The sequence below is a fragment of the Podarcis vaucheri genome (genome assembly GCF_965113315.1).
Source record: "Podarcis vaucheri genome assembly, chromosome: 12".
NCBI lineage: Eukaryota > Metazoa > Chordata > Lepidosauria > Squamata > Lacertidae > Podarcis > Podarcis vaucheri.
This window is the reverse complement of record NC_138750.1, coordinates 28,570,841-28,595,317: the sequence shown is the minus strand read 5'-3', so window position 1 is coordinate 28,595,317 and position 24,477 is coordinate 28,570,841. Positions and strand designations below refer to the sequence as shown.

Here is a 24,477-nt window from a genome sequence, read left to right as displayed (position 1 = left end):
GTTACTGGTTCCAGTAACAAGAAGCCGAAAGCACCAGCCTGAAGATGACGAGTGAGATCTCGTCGAAACGTCGCACAGACACCCCCACTCTTACACGGGAAGACACCCGAAGACACCAAAACCTGCATATATATATATATATATATATATATATATATATATATATATATATTATTTGGTTTTTTCAGATTAAAGTTTTACAGTCACATATCCAACATACAACATAGAAACAAGATTCCAAGGAATCTCTTGGACTTCCCTCCTCCCCTTTGTGGGTCCTACTGTCAATCATTTCCTCCTGCATCTTTTGTAATAATCCAAATATTTTACCGCTCCATTGTGTCCAAAATTCATCATTAAACTACAGTGGTACCTTGGTTTATGAACTTAATCCATCCCGTAAGTCCGTTCTTAAACCGAAACCATTCTTAAACCAAGGTGTGCTTTCCCTAATGAGGCCTTCCGCCTCCGGTGCCCTTCCACCTTTCGGATTCCGTTCTTAGACCGAGGTAAAGTTCGCAAACCAGGACACTCTTTCCGGTTTTGCGGAGTTTGTAAACCGAATCGTTCTTAAACAGGACTGTTCATAAACTGAGGTCCCACTGTACAAGTTTTATTCCAATCCTACTAATGGTTTTAACTGTTTACAATGGCTTTTAAGATAAATTATAAATTTTCTCCATTCCTTATTAAAATTTTGGTCTTCTTGATTCCTGATTCGTCTGGCCATTTTAGCCATTTCGGCATAATCCATCAATTTGATCTGCCATTCTTCTCTGGTAGGGACTTTATCTTATTTCCATCTCTGCGCCAATAACATCTGCTCAGCTGTGGTCGCTTACATAAATAGTCTGTTCTGCTCCCTTGGGATTTCCACCTCCTATTTTTCATTCATTTGGTAGGTTCGTATTTAAATGAGGACAGAGCTGAATTTCTGCCTCATCCCTAGCTGATAGTGGGGTTGTGTAATACTGTACTGCTTTTGAGTGAGTTTGAGAGCCAGTGTGGTGTTTGAGGGCCAGTGTGGTGTAGTGGTTAAGAGCGGTAGACTCGTAATCTGGTGAACTGGGTTTGCGTCTCCGCTCCTCCACATGCAGCTGCTGGGTGACCTTGGGCCAGTCACACTTCTTTGAAGTCTCTCAGCCCCACTCACCTCACAGAGTGTTTGTTGTGGGGGAGGAAGGGAAAGGAGAATGTTAGCCGCTTTGAGACTCCTTAAAGGCAGTGAAAGGCGGGATATCAAATCCAAACTACTACTACTACTACTACTACTACTACTACTACTACTCTTCTTCTTCTTCTTCTTCTTCTTCTTCTTCTTCTCCTCCTCCTCCTCCTCCTTTCTTTGGTGCACAGTCAACAATTCTCAGTCCCAGCCACCTCTCCAGATCCCCTAATTTATCAGCTTTTCAAAATGAAAAATGAGGGCGGAATGAGGACAGAAACCTGACATCTAGTCACTGATACCAACGTGCAGCTGAATGGAAAAGAAGAGATATGCCTGTCCTTAAAGGATGATTGCTGTCCAAGGGGCCCTCAGTCCAGGACTTTAGGGCAGAAGCCCAGGGCCTCACTCAGCAGATGGAGCAAGCAGAGTAGGGACCTCTTACCGCATGTTGAAGTAAGTTAAATACTACATAACGCCATCCTAAAAGGTGAGGGAGTGTCTGATTTCATTTTGACTGATCGGAAGGGAAATCTCACAATCTGCGCTGGCTTTGTGCAGCATCACAAAGGCAACCTTGATAGGAACCCAAGGACTGCATTTCAGACTAGCAAAAAAATGCCCTTTCGCCCTTTGAGCCCAACACTCGGTAGTCATCACAGAAGGGTGCCACAATCACTAATCTTCAAAGTGGACAGAGCAGCCTTGGAGGGAGTTTGCACTTTGTTGGGGCTGGAGAGAGTTGAGCCGGGAGGCCAGACAGCACTGCAGGAAAGAAGAGGAAGGAATTATATAAGCAGTTTGCAAAGAGAAGCCAGTAACGGTACTTTGATCAGGGCGGAGGGAGGTCTATCCATAGCAATGCCTGAGAAGTCAAGAAGTACAGCAATCCACCAGCAAATGAGGCTCCTCCAGATTGGTGCTTTTTATGGGCACATTCTGCAACATGTCGTTGATGCATTAATAGCCCATTAGTGGCGCTGTGGGTTAAACCACAGAGCCTAGGACTTGCCGATCAGAAGGTCGAATCCCCGGGATGGGGTGAGCTCCTGTTGCTCGGTCCCTGCTCCTGCCAACCTAGCAGTTCGAAAGCACGTCAAAGTGCAAGTAGATAAATAGGTACCGCTCCGGCGGGAAGGTAAACGGCGTTTCCGTGTGCTGCTCTGGTTTGCCAGAAAGTGGCTTAGTCATGCTGGCCACATGACTCGGAAGCTGTACGTCGGCTCCCTCGGCCAGTAAAGCGAGATGAGCACCGCAACCCCAGAGTCGGCCATGACTGGACCCAATAGTCAGGGGTGCCTTTACCTTTACCTTTTAGTGGTGGGTTTATCCTGGGCTGACCACATGCAATCCATCTTTATTTGTTGTTCTGCAATGCTTCTCAAGTGTGGCCCTCTGGAGGGGCGCTCTGACACTATCACATAGCAAAAGTGGGACACATACAACAATCCAGAGCATTTGTGGGATGAGAAGTTATAGGATTTCAGCAGGAAGCTAAGGGGCATGCACCAGTTGGAGACAAAGCAGTATGTCCACCCTGAGAGCCTTCAAATGCAAACAGTATTGAAAGCATGATTGTATTTATTAGCACCCTGAAAGCATCATGAGTCCAAACCATCATGAATGTCCAGCAGAAAGGACATCTGGAGAGGCCTTCAGGCAGGCAGAAGTTCATTGGCTGCAAATGGCTTTAAGTACATCTCTGTCTCTAAATTTGACTGGGAATTTTGTCTTTCTCTTCATCTTTATTGCTGCATTCCAACATTGAGATGTTTGGGTGTAGAAAGCCCACCCAAATAAACTCTATATGTTCTATACTGGAGCTCTAACATGAAAGAGGTGAATAAAATGATGGTTTCAAGATGATGCCGCCTCTTGTCATATTTTTTTTATAAATAACCAGCAGCTCAGTCACATTTGCCAATCTCATTCTTGCCTTCCTGTAAATACTAACTTTTTAATGCCTTGAAATGCAGTAATGCCTTGCTAATGCACTTTCAATCTGATTCTCCAGCCAACTTTGTCTTCCAGTGGAATCTATATCTTTCTGTTCCAACACTGTGCTTAAATTTTAGATCAGCCATTAAACCCGAATGCCGCAGAGTGCCCTAGGAGAACGGCAACAGTGTGTTCCTTCTATTTAATTGCAAATGCCATTGTTCCTGATATATTTGACAGAGGAGCAGAGGGCATTAAGCACCACTCAAGTCCAAGTTATTTTTCAAATGTGCTGGAAAGGAAGTTTGCTAAACTGGAGTATAGGATTCTAAATGGAGTGACAACACAGGGTACCAACTGATTCATGCATCAAGCACGTTGTTTCTCAAAGCCAACTTAACAGTAGCCACTTTGGAGTAAAAGTGCGGACTTTTTATTGTTAAAAATTTAAATATCAACTTTTGTCATTAGCATATTAAATTCTGATCTTCAACACACCTAAAGGAGAAGATGGAATGCCAACCAGGGGGCACAGAACAGATTTTTATTTTTGCAAAGTCAGGATTCATAGATGGCTATTTTAGGGATGCTACCCTTTGATAGAAGAACTCACCTACACAAACAGAAATTTCCATGAGATTGAATCATTTTCATGAGTCCTATGGAAGTGTCACAGGGGGGTGATCTGATCCCAAGGAAGTAGATAAATAGGTACCACTGCAGCAGGAATGTAAATGGCATTTCTGTGTGCTCTGGTTTCCGTCATGGTATTCTATTGCTTCAGAAGCAGTTTAGTCAAGCTGGCCACATGACCCGGAAAGCTGTCTGTGGACAAACGCCGGCTCCCTTGGCCTGAAGCGAGATGAGCACTGCAACCCAATTTGACTGGACTTAACAATCCAGGTGTCCTTCTTTTACCTTAACTCACCAGGGCAAACAGAACCATGTATCATGATCTATCAGGCGCTCACTCGTTTGTTTTGCTCCTTGCTTGGCACTATAGAATAGGAGGTTCTTTGGACACCTGGCAAGCCCACGGTACATGAATCGTGGGCGCTGCATTCACCATTGCAGGTCACATCTTGCACAGGCATAGAGATTTCACAGGGTGGGTAACATTGTGCTTTTAAAAAGTCATTTTATTGGCTTTTAAAAATGCCAATAAAATGTCATTCATTGTGAATAAAAAAAACCAAAACAGACTTTCTACGCATCACTCCTTTTTATTCGTTCTTCTGTGATGCTTCCCCAACATTGCTGCACTGTTGACATCTGGAGGGGAATTCTTGCGCTATAGTGTACCAAAGCAATACATCCCACCCCCCGCACCTGCTCCCGAACATTTGTGATTTTATCAGGAAATTATGGGGCATGTGCCTGAGGCAAATGAAGCAGTACGACTGCTGCAAAACAGGCAAAAAGGGTATTCAAAGTGGGGTTGTGTATAACTGCCCCAATAACATCATGATCACAAATTGTGATGAATGCTCTGATTATGCAGGTGTCTGGAGGGACCTACAGTTTTGATTGTTTTGTAAACTACCTTGGGCATCCTTTGGGGATGGATAGCACAGGATCTTAACCATTGTAATAGTAATGACCACTCCCCACCTCAAATGGGAGGTGCTTTTGGGGGGTTGCACACAGCCCCTTGATCCTACACAATCCCCGGCAATGTAGCCTGTCTTCGCCTCCCCAAGCTGGATACCTGGAGGTTCCCGCCCAACCTCAGACAGTTAGCCATCCCCAGCTGGGGAGGTGTTGCCAGGGGAGTTGGCCAGGTAGGGTTAGGACCTCCCTGCACACACAATAGAGGGTGGAACTTACCTGGGAGTCCTTAGTCGGCACCAGAGCTTCTCCCACCCTGCCCTTCCTCAGTTTACACCTTCCTTTTGCAGGTTAACCTCTTATTTACAGGTGTGCGGGTGCTGCTATGGTCATTGATGGTTGCTGTTGAAGGATCGGGGAAAAGTTTCCCTGCATTGGCAGGTTTTGCCTTCCCCGTAGCAAAACGTCACAACTTTGGCGGTTTCAGGCTTTGGGCAGAATCCTTTAGTCTATCTTCCCTAAATGTCTCTCTCTGTGTGTGAGAAGCAGTGACCCACGCCCCCCATGTGGTGGCGATCCCAGGATTCCCCGTTAAAGGGGTTGTGTGGAAGGGAGTCACTGGCCATACACCCTTAGGTTGACGGTGCTCTCCCTTGCGACAGCGGCGAAACAGGGGGCGGGCTCTCTGCTTGAACAGATGTTCTCCAGAGCCAGCCCAATCCACTCCTTCTGCATAACCCTGATGTTCCCCAGATCCCCAGCTGGGGACGGGGAGAGATAAACGCCCCATGCCTAAGCCAAGGTCTCCCTACAGCTGAAAGTATAATAAAGTTGTGGTCAATTTTAATCCCATAACATGTTGTCATGAGTCATTATTCCTCATGGGGGTCGTCGGGGGGGGGGTCTCCGCCTGGCCATGCAATGATTAAAAATTTTGTTTACAAGGATCTCTGGCTTGGGTCTGACTTCAATGAAAGCACATGGCTATGTGTCCCCCTACAGGGTAAGTTGCTACTACTGCTGTTCTTGTTTTCCCTCCTGGCACTGAGTTTATGGGCCATGCCAAGCTCAGCAAAGCATCACGGAGCAGTTCTTAGAACTGTGCACCATTGGATGACTCAGTAAACAGGTTTCTAGGTCTTTTCCTCACGACTGCTCAGGAAGTACAACTCAGCAAAGTCACTGTGTGTTCTGGGTCACAGAGAAGATTTGCTGCTGTGCAGAAGCAAGCAATAGAAAAACACACACCTGACTTACTCCACCAGAGTGCTTTATCTTTTTAATTACAAAGGTCATGTTTCTTGGCTCTGAATCTGACCTCCCAGCCTCACCTGCTTTCCAAGATTGGACTGGAACATCTAGTTTTAGGAAGTTAAATGGATAGGCCTGGGCAAATGAACCTGACAATAGTTTTGCTGGAAGACATAAGGGTTTCTATTGCAAACCTTGAGGCTGAGAGCAGTTATAATGCTACCTGGTCCTCTCATCATAGTTAAGAAAGTGAGGGCTTTGGTACTTACTACTCCTGATTTATCTTCTCCCTTTCATGTTCAAAGCTAACCATGGATAGCATAGCTGGTATCTAAATGTGGCTAGTTGCAAACTATGGTTAGAAGTAAGTGCTTAAAATTAAAAGCATGATTCATAAGCTCCAGTGCAAAGATAATAATCGTTAACCACAGTTTGCACCGAAAATGAAGGGGAGAGTGGGATTCATCCCCAAGCATGGAAGCATAAAAGTCCACAAGGCATTTCTCACATTCTAACAGTTATTTTAATGGTTTAGGTAGGAGATTGGGCATTGTTGTAGCTGTACTGGAACTGTGGCATAGTGTGGGTTGCCAGCGCCTGGGGCCATGCAGATGGGTGGGGGGGGAGGGAAATCGATGGAGTGCGCATGCGCATTCAACTGCCTAATGGCATCCATGTCACCCAGGAGATGGCAGCTGCAGAGATAAAAAGAGTCATTCCTTGCTCTGTCATAAGCTGGTTTGCATCTTGGCAACAGCTCCTGACTCCACTCTTGACAGATACCCGTAGCTCATGTGCAGGTACCGTATTTTCTGTAAGGTACATTTGTATTGCTATGAACGTTGTGATGGCTTTAAACAGAGACTGGAATGTAAGCCGTTAGCTGTGGGAAGAGGAATCATCTTCTACAGATACAGGGTATATGAGGCCTGTCACTTGGCAGTTAAACTGTCACAGTTGTTCACTGTTGCTAAGGTGATGGATTGGTTTGGCCTTTCATACACAGTACCCAAAAACGGTCAGTCTAGTTGGTCATTTGGTGGACATTCCATCCCAAGCTATTGGTCCATAATTGGAATTTGGAATTCCATCAGATACAAATTGATTGGCTGGAGGTCCCAGCTGAGGGGAATATAAAGCCGGGATCAGCACTGTTTGAGGGGTCAGTTGAACAGTCGTCGGTGGACAGTGAAGAGAATGCGCAAAGAAACCTCGAAAGCCAAAAGGAAGCCGAGAGATTGAGCCCAAAGCAAACTGAAGAAAATGGCGAACTTTTGCTGGATGCTGAAATGATTTGAGATGAGAACTAAGGTGGATTGTGAGAGAGGCTTGGAAGACTCTGGTAGCAGTCTTGGGGGAAACTGAGGTCAGATTAACAAAAAGTAGAAGCTGACCAGAGTGGAGACTTTAGATGACGGTAAAGCTGGAATGGAAAGGTACCCTAGAGCAATGAATCCTGAGCCACACTTCTAGGAATGCCCTCCAGATAAGCCTATGAGTTAACTGGCAGTGTGTGTGTGTGTGATTGGAGTTCCAGAGGTCCGTTCTTAACCTGAAACTGTTCTTAACCTGAAGCAACACTTTAGCTAATGGGGCCTCCTGCTGCCGCCGCGCGATTTCTGTTCTCATCCTGAAGCAAAGTTCTTAACCCGAGGAACTATTTCTGGGTTAGCGGAGTCTGTAACCTGAAGCGTATGTAACCTGAAGCGTATGTAATCCGAGGTACCACTGTACACCAGTTCTTGCTTTCACTTGTTCCCCTTGAAACTACCGCCAGAAGCAGGTCTGTCCGCTCTTATCTTGTCTGTCCACTCTGCATAACAGGGCTGACAACATATCTAAACAAAAACAGTAGTTGAAACTAATATTTTCTGCCAATCTTTGTACATAATCCAGCACAAAATCAGAACCTAACACTTTGGTTGTGACCATCTACTTTGTCCTCACAAACCAATGGAAGGTAAGTCTAATGCCATCTGCAAAATTTTAAGTAGTTGCCAAAAACCATCCCTAGGAATCCAGAGATAGTCACTTAATCTACCGTGTGTGTGTGTGTGTGTGTGTGTGTAATGTTCTTATATACAGATGAAAATGAACACAGGTGCTCTTTGAGGGCATCAAATTTTGCAAATAATGCTTTCTCCTCCCCAAGATTTGAACTAACAATAGTGTTTTATAGAACATTGCATGTCTTCTGTGCTTCATGACAGTGTTCTGACACTTATCACCTTGGACACCATATGAAACGTCAGTTTTATTTTACTGTTGTGACAGACTGAATGAATATCAGTTATCAGTTGTGTCAAGACATCCGCTTTGAAAATCTGGTTGACCGATCTGTTTATATTGTGAATTTAATGAAAAAGAGAGAGGAAGATTTCCCTCTGGTGGCTAGACTAGGGCATTGGAGAAACTGATAAAAGTGGTGAAAGTACAAATTTATTCGGTTTGACTATTGCCTTGAGGAGTAGATCACGTTATTTTGAAATTTTTAAGACTCATCAGGCTACATTAAAATTCCATAACAGGAGTGCCTGGCATGCTCTGGTCCATGGGGTCAAGAAGAGTTGGACACGACTAACCAACAACAACAAAATACCTAGGGGGCAGAATGGTAAAGACAGGACCCAGTAGGATGCACCTGTCCTGGGCGCAGGGGTTAACCCGAGCAACACGGTCCAGGTCTGGTTCCGAATCCAAGGATTCCATGAGGAGTCAGTCCAACAGGGCCAAGGCAGGAAACCGGGCTAGGTCAGGCACAAGGTCTCAGGCAGGTTCCAGCAAGCAGCAATGTTGCTCCCGCAACCTGGGGCTGGGTCCGGCAGCCTTTTATCTCTGACGGGATAACGGCCGGTCCTGATCCCCTGGTGACTCACCTCCCTGTCTTGCCCGAAGGCGAGCACTTCTCCAGCGAGTACTCAGGTCTCTCCTCTCAGACCTGAGTCTCTGCAGCTCGGGCGATGTCGGTGGGTTACTAGACCCAGAGGCCGCCTCAGCCTCTCCTGACCAAACTGGTAGTGGAGCAGCTGTACGTGATTGCACAGCAGAAGGCAACAAGGTAATCCTCACATCTAGAGCCAGGGCAGGCTCAGGCCCCTGACTCGGCCCTGCTGGTGCTTGTTGCAGGAGAACCTGTGCAGACTGGGGCTCTTCAGAATCAGGCCCCCGACTTGGTTCAGATGCCGCCTGAGGCAGAGGATCCAGTGTGGACCGAGACTCCTCCAGATCCGAGCCCGAGTCCCAGGCCATCACAGCACCAATGTAGCAACCTTTTGTGTTGAATCAAGAGCACAAGTCCATCTTGCTGTGGTGTAATGTTTGTCAAGTGATTGAATTCAAATAGAAAATATTAGTACCAAATATTCAGAACATAATTGTGTCATAGTGATGGCTGAAATGCCACTATGTATTTGCTTTTTTGGTTCGGTTCATTCTTAACTCCCTTACCCCTGTCTTGTTTCTCTTCATCCCCTGACATTCCCACTGCCTTCCGTCACCTTCCATTGCCTCATTCCTGCATCCTGGGGCCTCTGTGATGTGGGGCTATTCCCTCACCCCACTTATATTACATCTCCTCGTAATATGTTATATAACAGCAAAGATATGAGTTGAGTTTCCAGCTCCTTACAAAAGAGCAGAGAGCAGCGTTAAATCATAATTAAAAAAAAAAAAGATTCAGAGAAAACCCTTACAACGGAAGTCTTTCATCTTCATTGCCACAGTTGAAAGCATATATTACAAGAATTCTTAGAATTATCTCTCCAGAAGTAAGAGCTTAGGGAGTTTTATTAGAAAATGTGTATTTTCTAATTCTTTTGGAAGCAATTATGCAGCCTCACTATGCACATTCATCTCCGAGTCAGAGAATTTAAATTATTTTGACTTCATCAGCAGAGTTCCATAACTCTTGCACAGAGTCTATTAAGGAAAAGCTTGCAAGACAGTTTATATGGAGTGAATTTGCTGAGAGAGCCACTCCTGGGTGGTGAGCTTGCTCCTCAATCCTGATTTATCTTTTTGTCTTGATTTGCTCTTCAATCCCAGCTTCTGGCTTGTCACAAACAACTGTTGCCCTCACATATTGGTAGAAAGGCCAGCCTCAGACCCAGCAGATTCTGTGCTGCTCCAGCTCCTGCCACCTTCACTCTCCACCTCCAAAACACCCAGTTGCATGCGTTACCACCAGCAGTAACTTCTATCTGGTTTGGCAGGTGTATTGGGGCTCTCTGTGCTGGTGGGGGTTGTGAAGTATAGTACAGTGGTACCTTGGTTCTCAAACTTAATCCAGTCCATAAGTCCGTTCGACTCCCAAAACCATTCGAAAACTAAGGTGCTGCTTCTGATTGGCTGCAAGAGCTTCCTGCACTCAAGTGGAAGTTGTGCCGGACATTTGGCTTCCAAAAAAGTTTGAAAACTGGAACACTTATTTCTGGGTTTTCGGCATCCAGGAGCCGATTTGTTCTTCAACTGAGCCGTTCGCGAACCAAGGTACCACTGTAATTTAATTGAGTGAGATTCTAAATACTTTTATGTATGACTATGATTGGTTGGTAACTGAATTCTAGAGAGTTCTCTAGTAGTCACATGGGAGGTATCTAGTGAATGAGAGACTCCATTTAATGTCAGGAAGATGACTGTGTTTTAGAATCCACTGTGAATACTGCAAAGTTGAACAGAATGTTTGAGTGCTTCTTCTTTGCTTAAAAGACAGAAAAGCTGAAGGAAAAGGTGAAAGTGCAAATCTCTCATAGAAGTTGCAAGGCATGGCCTAACTGAGATACAGAAGGCTGAGTACTGAGCTCTGGAAAGGGAGGAAAATACAGTTTGTTTGGAAGTTAGAAGAAGCCCATGCTTGGAGAAGCACGTGACTGTAAATATTCTGTTTTAATTCATTTATAACTAAGTTTCTGCGAGTAAAGTTTTTGAATGTTGAAGTATTGACATTGGTTTAATTTCCAAAGAAGGGTGTCAGTCACATATACGATTTGAGCTTCTTAGCTGAAATTTCACTAACTTCAACAGGGGTTCCCATCTCCCAGAGTTTGGCAGGTCTGGGTGTGAAACATCTCTACTGCATCCAAACCCCCTCCAGCGTTGCAGACCAGAAATTTGGCTTGCTTTGTTCACAGGCATTCTGGATTATTTATCCCTTGAATGTTAAAGTGAGCCACAAGTGCAATCCATAGCGGCAGTCTCCGTTTTCTCCCCTTTGTTTGCCTGCCTGCTGCTCAACGCAATAAGCTAATGCAGACACTGTGCCGCGCAGGTAAATACTTGATCCCAAGCAGAAATCAAAGGATAACACTGAGTGTTCTGAAATTCAATCATACCATCTAATGGAGGACCCCAGAGTCTAGCATTTCACAAGAGGGATCAGAGTCTGAACTCCACAAAGCCGCCATTTGATACATGCAGCAAGCGACACTGTTGTTTCGCCAGCCACTTATGAATAGGCAACAAAAATGAACACAGGAGGATATCAAAAACTACGGAATAAAAGAAAGGGCAGGAGTGTAAGATGGATTCTCTGTAGCTGCGGCAGAATGCTTCCCTGCAGGGCGAATTTTATCTCATGTTTTGGCTGCGTAAGTAGAGTTCTTGGTAGTACATTTCTATTGAAGCTTCTAGAACATGTGATGAACTGGCTGCACTCCCTTAAGAACCACTGAAATATACTCGGAGTCGAGAGTGGATTTCATGCTCTTTATCCAGCTCATAGTGGTGAGGAGGAATGGAAGTTCCCCCAGAATGTCTGCTTTATATACATTATTTACACAATGGGCCCCAGGTGATTGGCTAATTCCGGGATTCTCCTGTAGGCCAATCAGGTTGCGGATTCACTTCCACCTGGAGCTGGATTGGGTGGCTCCTGTGGACCAATCAGACTGCTGTATTCTGGGTCCTATTGTTCTATTACCAATCAGACTGCTGCATTTTGGATCCTATTCAACTCAGTACATAACAACCACCCTGCTGGATTAGTCCAAAGGCCCATCTAGTCCTTTGTCCTTTCCCACACAGTGGTCAACCAGACACCTAGCGGAAGATAACAAGGAGGCATGAAAGCAACAGATGCCTGACACTATTGCCAGTTGTCTTAACTCTCCCTGTCAGATGAGGGACTGGAACTCGTGACTCCGGTTTTGCTTTGAATTTCAGATTAGAATGGTACGAAAAGTAAATCACAGGTTGCAAGGCTCAGCAGCTGTATGAGAAGCATGACCTAAGATGTTGAAGCAGCAAGTGACACCCCCTCTGCCCCCTCCCAGGGATGGACTTTGGTCTATAAAATTTCAGAGGCACCCAGTGTAGAGATGTAAAACTTTGAAGCCATGAGGGGGAAAAAGTCTCCCCCCCCCCGTTTCCCCTAGGAAAAAATGGAAATTTTGGAAAAATTGAAAAAAAGTTCAGTGTGGAGTGGTTTTACAAATTGCATGAAACACAGTGTAGATAAAAGTATTATGCTTGCAATAAAACATGTAATCACCCCCTTTCCCTCAAAAGCAGCAAAAAAAGCAAGAAACTATCAACATAAAAAATAATCAACTTGCCCTTTAGCACCAACAGCAAATAAAGTTAAGGTCCACTTCAATATTTAAGCTCCAAAGAAGGTCTACCCTTTGAGTAGTGCTTTTTTAAAAACACAAAAAACACACAAAAAAAAGACACAACATATACATGCAGTTTATTCTATCTCATTTTCTGAACTACTGCTATCATTTTCCATTTCTTCTTGTTTTTGCTTTGTCATTTTTCTCATGGACTTCTAAAAAACGGCTTTGGGGGGGGAAAGAGGGGGAACCTGTCCCCCCCCATTTTTCTGTTCTCCCCGCCCCAGCCTTTCCAAATCTACATGACGATAGCCGGGGCAAAGCATAAGGCAATTTTTTTTGTATGCCAGGCCCAAAAGTACGGTAACCAACATCCAGTTACTGAATAGTATGTACCGTATTTTTTGCACCATAGGGCGCACCGGACCATAGGGCACACCCAGTTTTTAGGGGGGGGGGAATCAAGAAAAAAAATCTCCCCCCCAGCCCCAAAGAGCAGGGTACAGGCTGTGCATAACCTCTCCCTGCCAGAGGGGTTGCGCACGGCTATGGCACAAGCCAAGGCAGCGAGCAGGATGGATCCCGCTCGCTGTTTTGGCTTCCTCTTTAGCCCCGCGCAACCTCTCCTTGCCGGGAGACGCTGCGCAGGACTTTTCCTGGCTTTCCTGGGAGGTGGTTGGATTTCCTCACCTCTCCCAATATAATAATAATAATAATAATAATAATAATAATAATAATAATTTATTATTTATACCCCGCCCATCTGGCTGGGCCTCCCCAGCCACTCTGGGCGGCCTCCAAAAGAACATTAAAATACTATAATACATCAAACATTAAAAGCTTCCCGAAACAGGGCTGCCTTCAGATGTCTTCTAAAAGCCTGGTAGTTGTTGTTCTCTTTGACATCTGGTGGGAGGGCGTTCCACAGGGCGGGTGCCACTACCGAGAAGGCCCTCTGCCTGGTTCCCTGTAACTTGGCTTCTCGCAGTGAGGGAACCGCCAGAAGGCCCTTGGTGCTGGACCTCAGTGTCCGGGTAGAACGATGGGGGTGGAGACGCTCCTTCAGGTATACTGGACCAAGGCCGTTTAGGGCTTTAAAGGTCAGCACCAACACTTTGAATTGTGCTCGGAAACATACTGGGAGCCAATGTAGGTCTTTCAAGACCGGTGTTATGTGGTCTCTGTGGCTGCTCCAAGTCACCAGTCTAGCTGCCGCGTTCTGGATTAGTTGTAGTTTCCGGGTCACCTTCAAAGGTAGCCCCACGTAGAGCGCATTGCAGTAATCCAAGCGGGAGATAATCAGAGCATGCACCACTCTGGCGAGGCAGTCCGCAGGCAGATAGGGTCTCAGCCTGTGTACCAGATGGAGCTGGTAAACAGCTGCCCTGGATACAGATTTGACCTGTGCCTCCATGGACAGCTGTGAGTCCAAAATGACTCCCAGGCTGCGCACCTGGTCCTTCAGGGGTACAGTTACCCCATTCAGGACCAGGGAATCCTCCACACCTGCCCGCCTCCTGTCCCCCAGAAACAGTACTTCTGTCTTGTCAGGATTCAACCTCAATCTGTTAGCCGCCATCCAACCTCCAACCGCCTCCAGGCACTCACACAGGACCTTCACTGCCTTCACTGGTTCTGATTTGAAAGAGAGGTAGAGCTGGGTATCATCCGCATACTGATGAACACCCAGCCCAAATCCCCTGATGATCTCTCCCAGTGGCTTCATGTAGATGTTGAAAAGCATGGGGGAGAGGACAGAACCCTGAGGCACCCCACAAGTGAGGGCCCAGGGGTCTGAACACTCATCCCCCACACCACTTTCTGAACACGGCCCAGGAGGAAGGAGCGGAACCACTGTATAACAGTGCCCCCAGCTCCCAGCCCCTCAAGACGGTCCAGAAGGATGTTATGGTCGATGGTATCAAACGCCGCTGAGAGATCCAGCAGAACTAGGAAACAGCTCTCACCTTTGTCCCTAGCCCGCCGGAGATCATCAACCAGTGCAACCAAGGCAGTTTCAGTCCCATGATGAGGCCAGAATCCCGACTGGAAGGGATCCAAATGGTCCGCTTCTTCCAGGCGTGCCTGGAGTTGTTCAGCAACCACTCGCTCAATCACCTTGCCCAAGAATGGAAGATTTGAGACTGGGCGATAGTTGGCTATCGTGGCCGCATCTAAAGATGGTTTTTTATGAAGCGGTTTAATAACCGCCTCTTTCAGCGAGTCTGGGAAGGCTCCCTCATGGAGGGAAGCATTCACCACCCCACGAAGCCCATCGCCCAGTCCTTCCCGGCTAGCTTTTATAAGCCAGGATGGGCAAGGATCAAGGAGACAAGTGGTTGGTTTCACTCGTCCAAGCAGCCTGTCCACATCCTCGGGGGTAACAGATTGGAATTGATCCCACACAACTTGACTAGACAGGACTCTAGCACTCTCCCGCCCCGGCCCTGCTCCCACGGTGGAGTCTACCTCTTCTCGAATCTGAGCGACTTAATCTGCAAAAAAACTTTGCAAAGTCATTGCAGGAGATCATGTTGCCCCTATTGGGCCCTGATGGAACAGGTGGTTCCGCTAAATTGCGAACCACCTGAAAGAGTCTCCTGCTGCTGTTTTCCGCAGATGCAATAGAGGCGGTGAAGAAAGTCTTCTTCGCCGTCGCTATCGCCACTTGGTAGGCTCGACATTGAGCTCTAACCCGTGTCCGGTCAGATTCAGAATGAGTTATCCGCCACCGGCGCTCTAGCCATCTCAACGATTGTTTCATTGCCCTCAGATCCGTGGAAAACCACGGGGCGGTCCAGGCTCCATGCAATCGGAGAGGGCGCTTCGGAGCCAAACAGTCAATAGCCCTGGTTAACTCCACATTCCAGCGGGCCACCAGGGAATCAGCTGAAAGGCCATCAACATGGGATAAAACATCCCCTACCGCTCTCTGGAAACCATTTGGATCCATTAAGTGGCGGGGGCGGACCATCCAAATCGGTCCCACCTCCCTGCAGAGGGGAAGGGTCGCGGAGAAGTCCAGTTGCACCAGGAAGTGATCTGACCATGGCACTTATTTGGTTTCGCTTTTACTTAGTGTCAGATCACCAACATCCATAGAGGTAAACACCAGGTCTAAGGCATGTCCGCGGCTATGAGTTGGGCCAGACTTATTCAGGGACAGCCCCATGGAGGCCATGCTTTCCACGAAGTCCCGAGCGGCCCCTTGTAAGGTCGTGTCGGCATGGATGTTAAAATCCCCTAGGACAACCAAACTAGGTGTCTCCAGGAGAACATCCGCCACGACCTGAAGCAGCTCGGGCAGGGAATCCTTGGTGCAGCGGGGAGGTCGGTACACCAAAAGGAATCCTGTACTGCCCCTATTGCCCAACTTCCAGAACATGCACTCAGAGAACTGGGTCTTTCCAATAGGACGCCTGGTGCAAACTAATGACTTCCTAAAAATCACTGCAACCCCCCCTCCCCGCCCACAAGGCCTGGGTTGCTGTGCGTAAGAGAAACATGGTGGACAAGCAGCGGCAAGGACAGGCCCATCTGCTTCATCCAACCAGGTCTCTGTCACACATGCCAGGTCAAATCCTCCATCCACGATCAAGTCATGGATGGCAGTGGTCTTATGAATCATTGACCTGGCATTGCACAGCAACACTTTCAGGTCGTGTGGGTTTCCCTTGTTGATTCCAGTATCCTTCCGGTCAGGACCAGACGTGGAGGCAGGGATAGTCCTCAGACAACGACTAAGCTTGCTTCCTCGGTAATGACATGGTCTGGTCTTAGCGTAACTCCTCCTCCTACCCATGATCACTGAGATCGGTTGTCCGAGTGCATCCCCCCCTATGGAACCTGCCCCAGCCATTTTGTTTGCTGGGACCCACTCCCAGGCAGCCCTGACCCCTCCCCTTAAAATCAAATTAAAGCCTATACAAAAAACAAACTAACAGAACAATAAAACTATAAAAACAAAAAACAAAGTTACAAACACAACATAATTAAATTAAACAAATTCCCCCACCCAACTAAACACCCACCCCACCCCACACACCCGAGGCCTCCCTGGAGCCCCATAAGCTGCGGAGGTGAGTATGGGGCCCGCCCCCAGGCCCAAGGTGGAAAAAGGGCTTCGGGGGGAGCGCTCCTCCCCAAGACTCACCGGCAAAGCGGCAGCAGCAATGTCCTGAGGCCTCCTTGGAGCCTTATATGCTGAGGTGGAGTATGGGGCCTGCCCCCAGGCCTAAAGTGGAAAAAGGGCTTCAGGGGGGAGCGGTCCTCCCCACAAACTCACGGCAGAGCGGCAGCAGCCCCAAAGCCCGCAGAAGCCGTGCAACCCCTTTAAAGAGATCATGGCTTCTCCTGGCTTTCCTGGGAGGTGGGGGGATTCCCTCACCTCTTGCAAAAGCCCGCAGAAGCCGCACAACCCCTTTAAAGAGATTGCAGCTTCTCCTGGCTTTTCTGGGAGGTGGGGGAATTCCCCCCACCTCCCGCAAAACTGGCAGAAGCCGCGCACACTTTAAAAGGACTGCACGGCTTCTCCTGGCAGGTGGGGGGGATTCCCTCACCTCTCGCAAAAGCCCGCAGAAGCCGCACAACCCCTTTAAAGAGATCGCGGCTTCTCCTGGCTTTCCTGGAAGGGGGGAGAAGGGACTGATGCGGCCAGTCAGTCCCTTCTCCCTCCTGTGGAAAAGCCTGCAAGAGTGCACGGAGCTTGTGTGCGGCTCTTGGGGGCTTTTCCCGCCTGCCTCCCCCCTGCATTCGCTCCATAGGACGCACAGACATTTTCCCTTGCTTTTTAGGAGGGAAAAAGTGCGTCCTATGGTGTGAAAAATACGGTAATAGTAAGGCTCAAACTCTGTTTGAAAGGAAAATAAGTGTGTGTGTGTGTTTTAATTGAATTTGTTATTATATATTATAAACCACATGATGGTAAGAGAGCTTTCTGAACAGTTTACAAAAATATACAAAATAAAATTAAAATGATTGATAAAACAAAGTAAAAAGCAGGTATTTAAAGAGTATTCAATAAATGATTAAAGTCAGCAGTGGTTGAAAGGAAGTCCTGGCTTCAGCGAAAGGGACCCTTAGCCTTTGGAGCACAGCGCGAAGTCCCGCTGTGCTCCAAAGGCTTCAGGCGGCTATCCCTGCGACCCCTCTCACTCTCCAGGCTTCAGCAAAAGCAACATGTAGCCTCCAGAGCGCGGAGGGAGCGCTCCCTCTGTGCTTCCCGTTGCTTTCGCTGAAGCCAAGGAGCCTGCATTCGCTCCATAGGACGCACAAACATTTCCCCTTCATTTTTGGAGAGGAAAAAGTGTGTCCTATAGAGCGAAAAATACGGTATTTCATAGAACTGTAGAGTTGGAAGGGACAACAGGAGCCAGTCAAACTCTCTGCAGTGCAGGAATCTTTTGCCCAATGTTGGGCTCAAACACACGACCCTGGGATTTAGTCCTATGCTTGACTGACTGAGCAATCCCAGCTATTTGAAGATGGCTATATCTCCTCCCAGTCTCCTTTTTACCAGGCTAAACATACCCAACTCCCTCATCCGTTCCTCATAAGTTTGGTTTCCAGACCCTTGATCATCTTGGTTGCCCTCCTCTGCACACATTCCAGCTTGTCAACATCCTTCTTAACTAAAAAATGTTTTTTTAATTATTATTTTTTTAAAAACAGAAGCATTTTTACTTGGCATTATAGGTCAGGACATTAATAGGCAAGATGTTAAATTGTTTTTATATGCAACAACTGCGGCAAGAGTATTGTTACCAAGAAAAAATTCTGACAAAAGAAGAATGGCAGACGAAATTAATGGACTATGCAGAATTGGACAAAATGACAAGGATTCAAAACCTGCGGGACCAGAGATTTACAGAAGATTGGAAGAAGTATATGAATTATTGGAAGAGCAACTGTAATCAACAAATTACGCTAGTAGGACTACAAGAAGTTTTGTAAGGAGAAATATACAAAGTGTTAAAGGTAAAGGTAAAGGTACCCCTGCCCGAACGGGCCAGTCTTGACAGACTCTGGGGTTTGTGCGCCCATCTCACTCAAGAGGCCGGGGGCCAGTGCTGTCCGGAGACACTTCCGGGTCACGTGGCCAGCGTGACAAAGCTGCATCTGGCGAGCCAGCGCAGCACACGGAACGCCGTTTACCTTCCCGCTGGTAAGCGGTACCTATTTATCTACTTGCACCCGGGGGTGCTTTCGAACTGCTAGGTTGGCAGGCGCTGGGACCGAGCAGCGGGAGCGCACCCCGCCGCGGGGATTCGAACCGCCGACCTTTCGATTGGCAAGCCCTAGGCGCTGAGGCTTTTACCCACAGCGCCACCCGCGTCCCTACAAAGTGTTACAAAGTAGAAATAGAGATATTGGTTATGAGTTTGAAATGTAATAGGGAAGATAAGAAATGCATACTGAGAGATTAGATTGGAAAATTTTCAGACAGGATTGATGAATGTCAAAAATTTGAATAAGATGTAAAAGTATGTTTAATTACTGCTGAAAATGATATGTTAAAAAAACTAATAAAAATTATATATATATATATTTTAAAATCCTTAACTTGTGGCGTCCAGAACTGGACACAGTAGTCCAGGGTGGCCTGAGTGGCCTGATCAAGGCAGAACAGAGCGGTATTGACTTCCCTTGATCAGGTATGGTAGTTTAATCTGGTTTGAGTATGTCTTACCTCTAAGCTATATAAAGAAGTCAATGAACCTTTCAACTCAATTATGATGAGTTCAGTGATAAGGAAAAAGAATTTGGAAGTAAAATGGTTGTGTTAGTTCAGAGGTGAGGCACCTGTGGCTTCCAGCTGCTGATCTGTAATTTCCTTCATCCCTAACCGTTGGCTAGAATGGCTGTGGTTAATGCTGGTATAATTACTACATTGCAACAAGCACTTATCTTGTAGTGCCTTTTCCTTCAAAGCCCTCAAAAATAGTACTCATAAAAACGCAAGAACCTGCCGAAACAGGCCAATCGCCCATCGTGAATTCTGACCAACACACTTCCCCAGCCATCTGCCCCTAACCTTTTAGAAATTAAGATTGTAATGTATCATGGCATGGAGTGCTGCCATTTGATATACTGTGTACATTTCTTGCTCAATATAGACACGTAACACTCCAGGGTAAAATCTAATCGGTGTCCTTGTATACCTCAGCTAAAAGAATGGGAGGGAATGCATTTTTCTCACTCTCCTTTCCCCCTGCAGCCCATCTCAACCCTTAGGACTCAACAGCCTTTTGGGGCAGGGGAGAAGAAACAACAAGCTGTCAGAGAAGGGGATGATGGGAATTATTATTATTGCCTATCTTCTTCCATTAGTGAAGACCTTTGCTGGCTCTAATGCCCTTCTGTGAGCACAAGCGCACCAACAGGACTCTACTCATGGCTTTTACCATCACTTCATACCAACTTGCTACTTTTTAATAACTGTAGCAGTTATTATGCTGCCTGCCTCTACCATAAGCCTCTGGAGAGCCAGGGGTCAAGGGCAAGAGGTCATGTTCCAAGTTTTGTAGCTAAGGTTAAATTTTAAAAAAGTTTGTTTGATTTGTCGTATGGGGAAGGAAAACAGGAGAGGCATACAGAGCCATGGACTTGCTTGTGATGAGGTTATAGAAAGCACCATGCTCATTGATTTCAAATACAGTGGTACCTCGGGTTAAGAACTTAATTCGTTCTGGAGGTCCGTACTTAACCTGAAACTGTTCTTAACCTGAAGCACCACTTTAGCTAACGGGGCTTCCCGCTGCTGCTGCGCTGCCGGAGCACGATTTCTGTTCTCATCCTGAAGCAAAGTTCTTAACCTGAGGTACTATTTCTGGGTTAGCGGAGTCTGTAACCTGAGGTACCACTGTACAGTGGTGCCCCGCAAGACGAATGCCTCGCAAGACGGAAAACCCGCTAGACGAAAGGGTTTTCCTTTTTTGAGCTGCTTCGCAAGACGATTTTCCCCATGGGCTTGCTTTGCAAGACGAAAACATCTTGCAAGTGTTCCGATTTTTTCCCGCTCCCCCCCTTTTTCTAAGCCGCTAATAGCCTTTTAGCCGCTAATCCTTTAATAGCCGCTAAACCGCTAATAGCGCTAATCCGCTAATAGGGTTGCTTCGCAAGACGAAAAAACCGCTAGACGAAGAGACTCGAGGAACGGATTAATTTTGTCTTGCGAGGCACCACTGTATGCTTGAACTTGGAAAGAAAAAGCAGAAAGACACATTGACAGGGGTTGTTTGTTTTTTAATTACATGATCAGGAAACGCTACAGTCACCCTGACTGGACTCATTCAAGCCTGATTGTGCAATTCTATAAATTATAATACAAGAACAAGTACATATGTTAAGAACCATCCATGATCAAGGTTCTCTGGCTGACGAGAAGGCTTTTTGAAGTTGTTACAATAGAATGCATGTAAAAATAGAAAGTTTAAAAACCAATCTCATCAGAGAGTCATTTCCATTTGTATGGTGAAATAAATAAGGCAGCAGAAGCCATTAGTTAGAAGTGGCCTCCTTCAGGTATGCTATTAAATCTGCCCTCTCCCCCTTCTTCTTAATGCCAGCAAATATCATCTTGGTTCCTGGAATATACTTCTTGGGGTTTTCCAAGTAAACCATCAGTGTATCTTCTCCCCAGGTTATACCTAGGAAACAACAACAGTATTTAACAAGATGTTTTCTATATAAAGAATCCAACACCCCCCCATTTCAATACTTTGGGGTCCAATGTTGAAAACCATGTCATATGGTTCATTTTATATTTAAAACCACCAGCAGATTTGGATGGATAAATTAGGCAATAAGGACATGAACTGGTAACTTTTAAGACCAGTCACTGAGGCATTACTCTTAAAGATGTTGTTACTGGCCCTGAACTGAAAGCACATGATGGGAGTCAACACTTCCTGCTCAACCCTGCTTGTTTGTACAGTCATGACGCTACCTGTAAAATTCCATGCTGTATTAGATAAAAGCCAATTCACGCATAGGCAGTAAATTGCCGTGCAACGCATGGCAAAATCTTCCCCTAAGTGGGCATTTGTTAAGATGAGGTCCTGAGCATTTTTCTTTTAGGAACTCTGAAATTGCTCATTCTCATGACATTCAAAAACCTAAATGCCTGCCAAGTGCGTGCAACCACTAGGTGGTGTTTCTATGGCTCTTTACTTGGCAAACAATTTTTTGCCATCTAACCTGCACCAATAGGTATGGAGCTGGGAGCTGCAAGAGACACTAATCTAGTGTGGGCTGTCTCATGATTAAATGGCAGCTCAAAGCTGCTGCAAAGAGGAAGTTAGGAGGCTGACTCCAGAGAGAACAGAAATTAAATGGCAAGTTAATTCTTGGAAGCAGGCAGGAGTGGCAACATCATGTACGTGGACTCCTGCCACACCACTGCTGGGACAAGGTCAGTGCTGTGTGGATGCGCCGTGGAGCCAACCCAGCACTCCCACTGGTGCCATGCACAAAGAGCCGACCTTCCTCCTCTGCATCCTGATAAGCTGCAGTTGACTCCCTAGCCACCTTTCCTTGATTACCTAAAAGCAGGTCACATAACAGGCAATGAAGGGGGACTGGTTGAGTTTTGGAAAGATGCAGAGCACATTCCAGAATGCCCTGGTCATGGGAGTGAGCATGCATTCTATGTTACAACTATGTCCTCCCTATTGACTGCTACTAGTTTTCTTGCAATCTGATTTGCAAAGCTAATAGGACACTTCCATTTTACCTTTGCTTTTGTTGGCGTCTGTGTAAGAGAAACCTTCGGCCTGACCAGTCTTTCGGCCAAAAAGACCATGAAGGTTAGGGCCAGTCTTGTGCTTGCCTCCCTTCTCAACTGTGTGGCACTGCGAACACTTCTGAACAAAGATCTTCTTGCCCTTCTCAACGTCTCCCATGGTCACTGCTGAAGAAAAACAAGAACATCATACAATCTTAAACATTTCAAGGTCAGTTGTGTTCTGAAGTGAATGAGAAACACACTAAGAATGCAAAGATCCAGGTACTTCTAAAAGCGGCCATAAAGAAAACAAAAAACTAAGCACCAAACAATGCATTTTTAAAGTCAGTGACTATGACCAGTAGATCAACTTTCAAAAGCGATTAGATTTTACTAATGTTACATGTTAAAATGAAACATTAAAGAAGAAAATGGTCTGTCCCTGGGGTTCAAAACTATCTCAGGAAATTTGTTTGGAGCATTTGTTCTAGAGTAGGATTGCATAAGTGATTATCAAAGAGCTTGTCTGCATAAAACAAGGTATCATATTCAATTCTGTCTGATTCATAGTAATTTATATACCTGTAGTGTCATCATACCCAGGATACAATCAGGGCAAGCTAAGTTGTTCGTGACACTGTTATTGTGCAACGCTACAATCCTATGTACTTTACTTGGGAGGTTCTTGCTTCCAAATCAACATGCACATAACTGAAATTATTAAGCAAGAGGTGTTCCAACATTACAGTGCCTCTCACACTGACCTCTGTAACACAGACAATTTTTAAAAAAATACAAATATTGCAGAGCTGCAGCCATTTTCATGGTGTCACTGTCCTAACCAGTTTTTGAGACTACCCCCAAACTGAGAGGGAAGATGAGAAATAACCCCTAACATGACCCTTATTTCCTCAACAGGACCCATTGCTGCCAAAGCCCTTGGTTCAGCATGCTTTCTCGAGTCTCCCGTTTCACAGACTTAAGGGAGCATCCACAAGATCACACTGAACAGCAGGGACGAGCAGTCTCTCTTTGCCAGCCACCCTCACAGATATGGCGTTGGTAAACAAAAGGATAGATTTAAAATACATATATCACATGTATGTAAATGCATATATGTATTTAAAATTTATTCTTTAAAATATCAACCCCTTATCTGTGAGTGGCTGGCAAACAGAGAATGCTAGTCCCTGCTGTTCGGTGTGATCATGTGGACGCCCTATATATATATATAGGGACCAAGTTCACCCTGTGCCTTTAGCCATGCTTGCTTTTCGGCGGGAAGCTCCAGGCCGCGCGAAAAGCTTTGCTTAGGGCGGGATGAAGGGCACGAGTTCACGCGGGGGGGGGGTCAAACCGGCGCGCATCAATGTTCTTTTCTCTGGCGGCCTTTTATTGGGGTCAACGACCTGTGCCTTCCTTTTCGGCTTTAGGTGGAACTTCACAAGGTCGAAAGATGCCCAGAAGCAGCAGCAGCAGCAGCCTCTTCCTTATCTTGCATAAGGGCGCATGCTCGAAACCAGATAAAATCGCCGCCGCCGCCGCCGCCTATGAGTCAGCGCTGCGGGGCCTCTGGGGACGCCGCGTCCCTCCGGCAGGAGACACCGGCGTCTCCACCGCCCGTGGAAGGGAAGGGCCGCTGCAGGGGCTGCATCTATAGCCCCTTCCAGGGCGATGACCGGGGGGGGGGGGCGAGGCCATGAAGGGCCGCGATTCCGCCGCCCGCCCCGCTCCTGCTCCAGGCCACGTGGAGGCGGCCCGGCCTCTCCCCCCGGGCTCACCTGCCTGACCTTGGCCTTCCGCACAGCCCGCTCCCGCCTCGACCCGCTTCTCCTCCCTGCCCGGCCTACAGCGCAGGCTTCTCCCCTAACCCCGCTCCTCCGGTTCGGGTTGCCTCCCCCTCCATTCCTCACACGAGAGGCTCCCGCTCCCCCATTCATTACCACGCGAAGTAGAGGAAGGGATGCAAAGCCGCCGCGCGTTCTCCCGTCAAGAGTTCCGCAGACTGAGCCCAAGGGCACCCCGTACCCAGCGCTATGTAACCGGTGTCCGCGCAACCAAGCTTCCCTGCGGGGGCCTGCCGCCGTGTCTCCCAACTGGCCAATCAGACGCCGGCTCGGAGAAGCTCTATTGGGCCAGCCGGACGCCTGTCAGCGTGACTAAGCTCAGCAAGTTAGGTTGAGCCCGAGGGTATCTCGGGTGAGCCGGCTTTGGCGTTGCGCAAAGGCAGGGACGTAGGGAGATGACGACAGCGGCGCATGTGCAGAAGAGGGATAGCGGCAAGGTCAAGCACGCTTGAG

General features: G+C 46.9%; 1 protein-coding gene and 1 long non-coding RNA gene across 4 annotated transcripts; one reads left to right on the top strand and one right to left on the bottom strand.

Annotated features, from left to right (window-relative positions):
* Nucleotides 1–6,995: 6,995 nt before the first annotated feature.
* On the top strand, nt 6,996–10,836 carry LOC309515605. 2 transcript variants are annotated; one of them, XR_014212561.1, is made up of 3 exons: nt 6,996–7,338; nt 7,799–7,862; nt 10,610–10,836. It is a non-coding gene; the product is annotated as an uncharacterized lncRNA (long non-coding RNA). The 2 variants fall into 2 exon arrangements; XR_014212562.1 differs by lacking the exon at nt 6,996–7,338 and having other exon boundaries at nt 7,488–7,862.
* Nucleotides 10,837–20,676: 9,840 nt separating this feature from the next.
* Nucleotides 20,677–24,273, bottom strand: CYCS (cytochrome c, somatic). Of its 2 annotated transcripts, none has more exons than XM_082193673.1 (3): nt 24,121–24,273; nt 22,187–22,363; nt 20,677–21,101 (listed from the first exon to the last, which is right to left on the bottom strand). In XM_082193673.1, the coding sequence occupies exons 2-3, from the start codon at nt 22,353–22,355 to the stop codon at nt 20,953–20,955; spliced, it is 318 nt and encodes a 105-aa protein (XP_082049799.1). In that variant the 5' UTR covers nt 22,356–22,363; nt 24,121–24,273; the 3' UTR covers nt 20,677–20,952. The 2 variants fall into 2 exon arrangements, with proteins under 2 accessions (XP_082049799.1, XP_082049800.1); XM_082193674.1 differs by having other exon boundaries at nt 22,187–22,360; nt 24,121–24,256.
* Nucleotides 24,274–24,477: the final 204 nt, after the last annotated feature.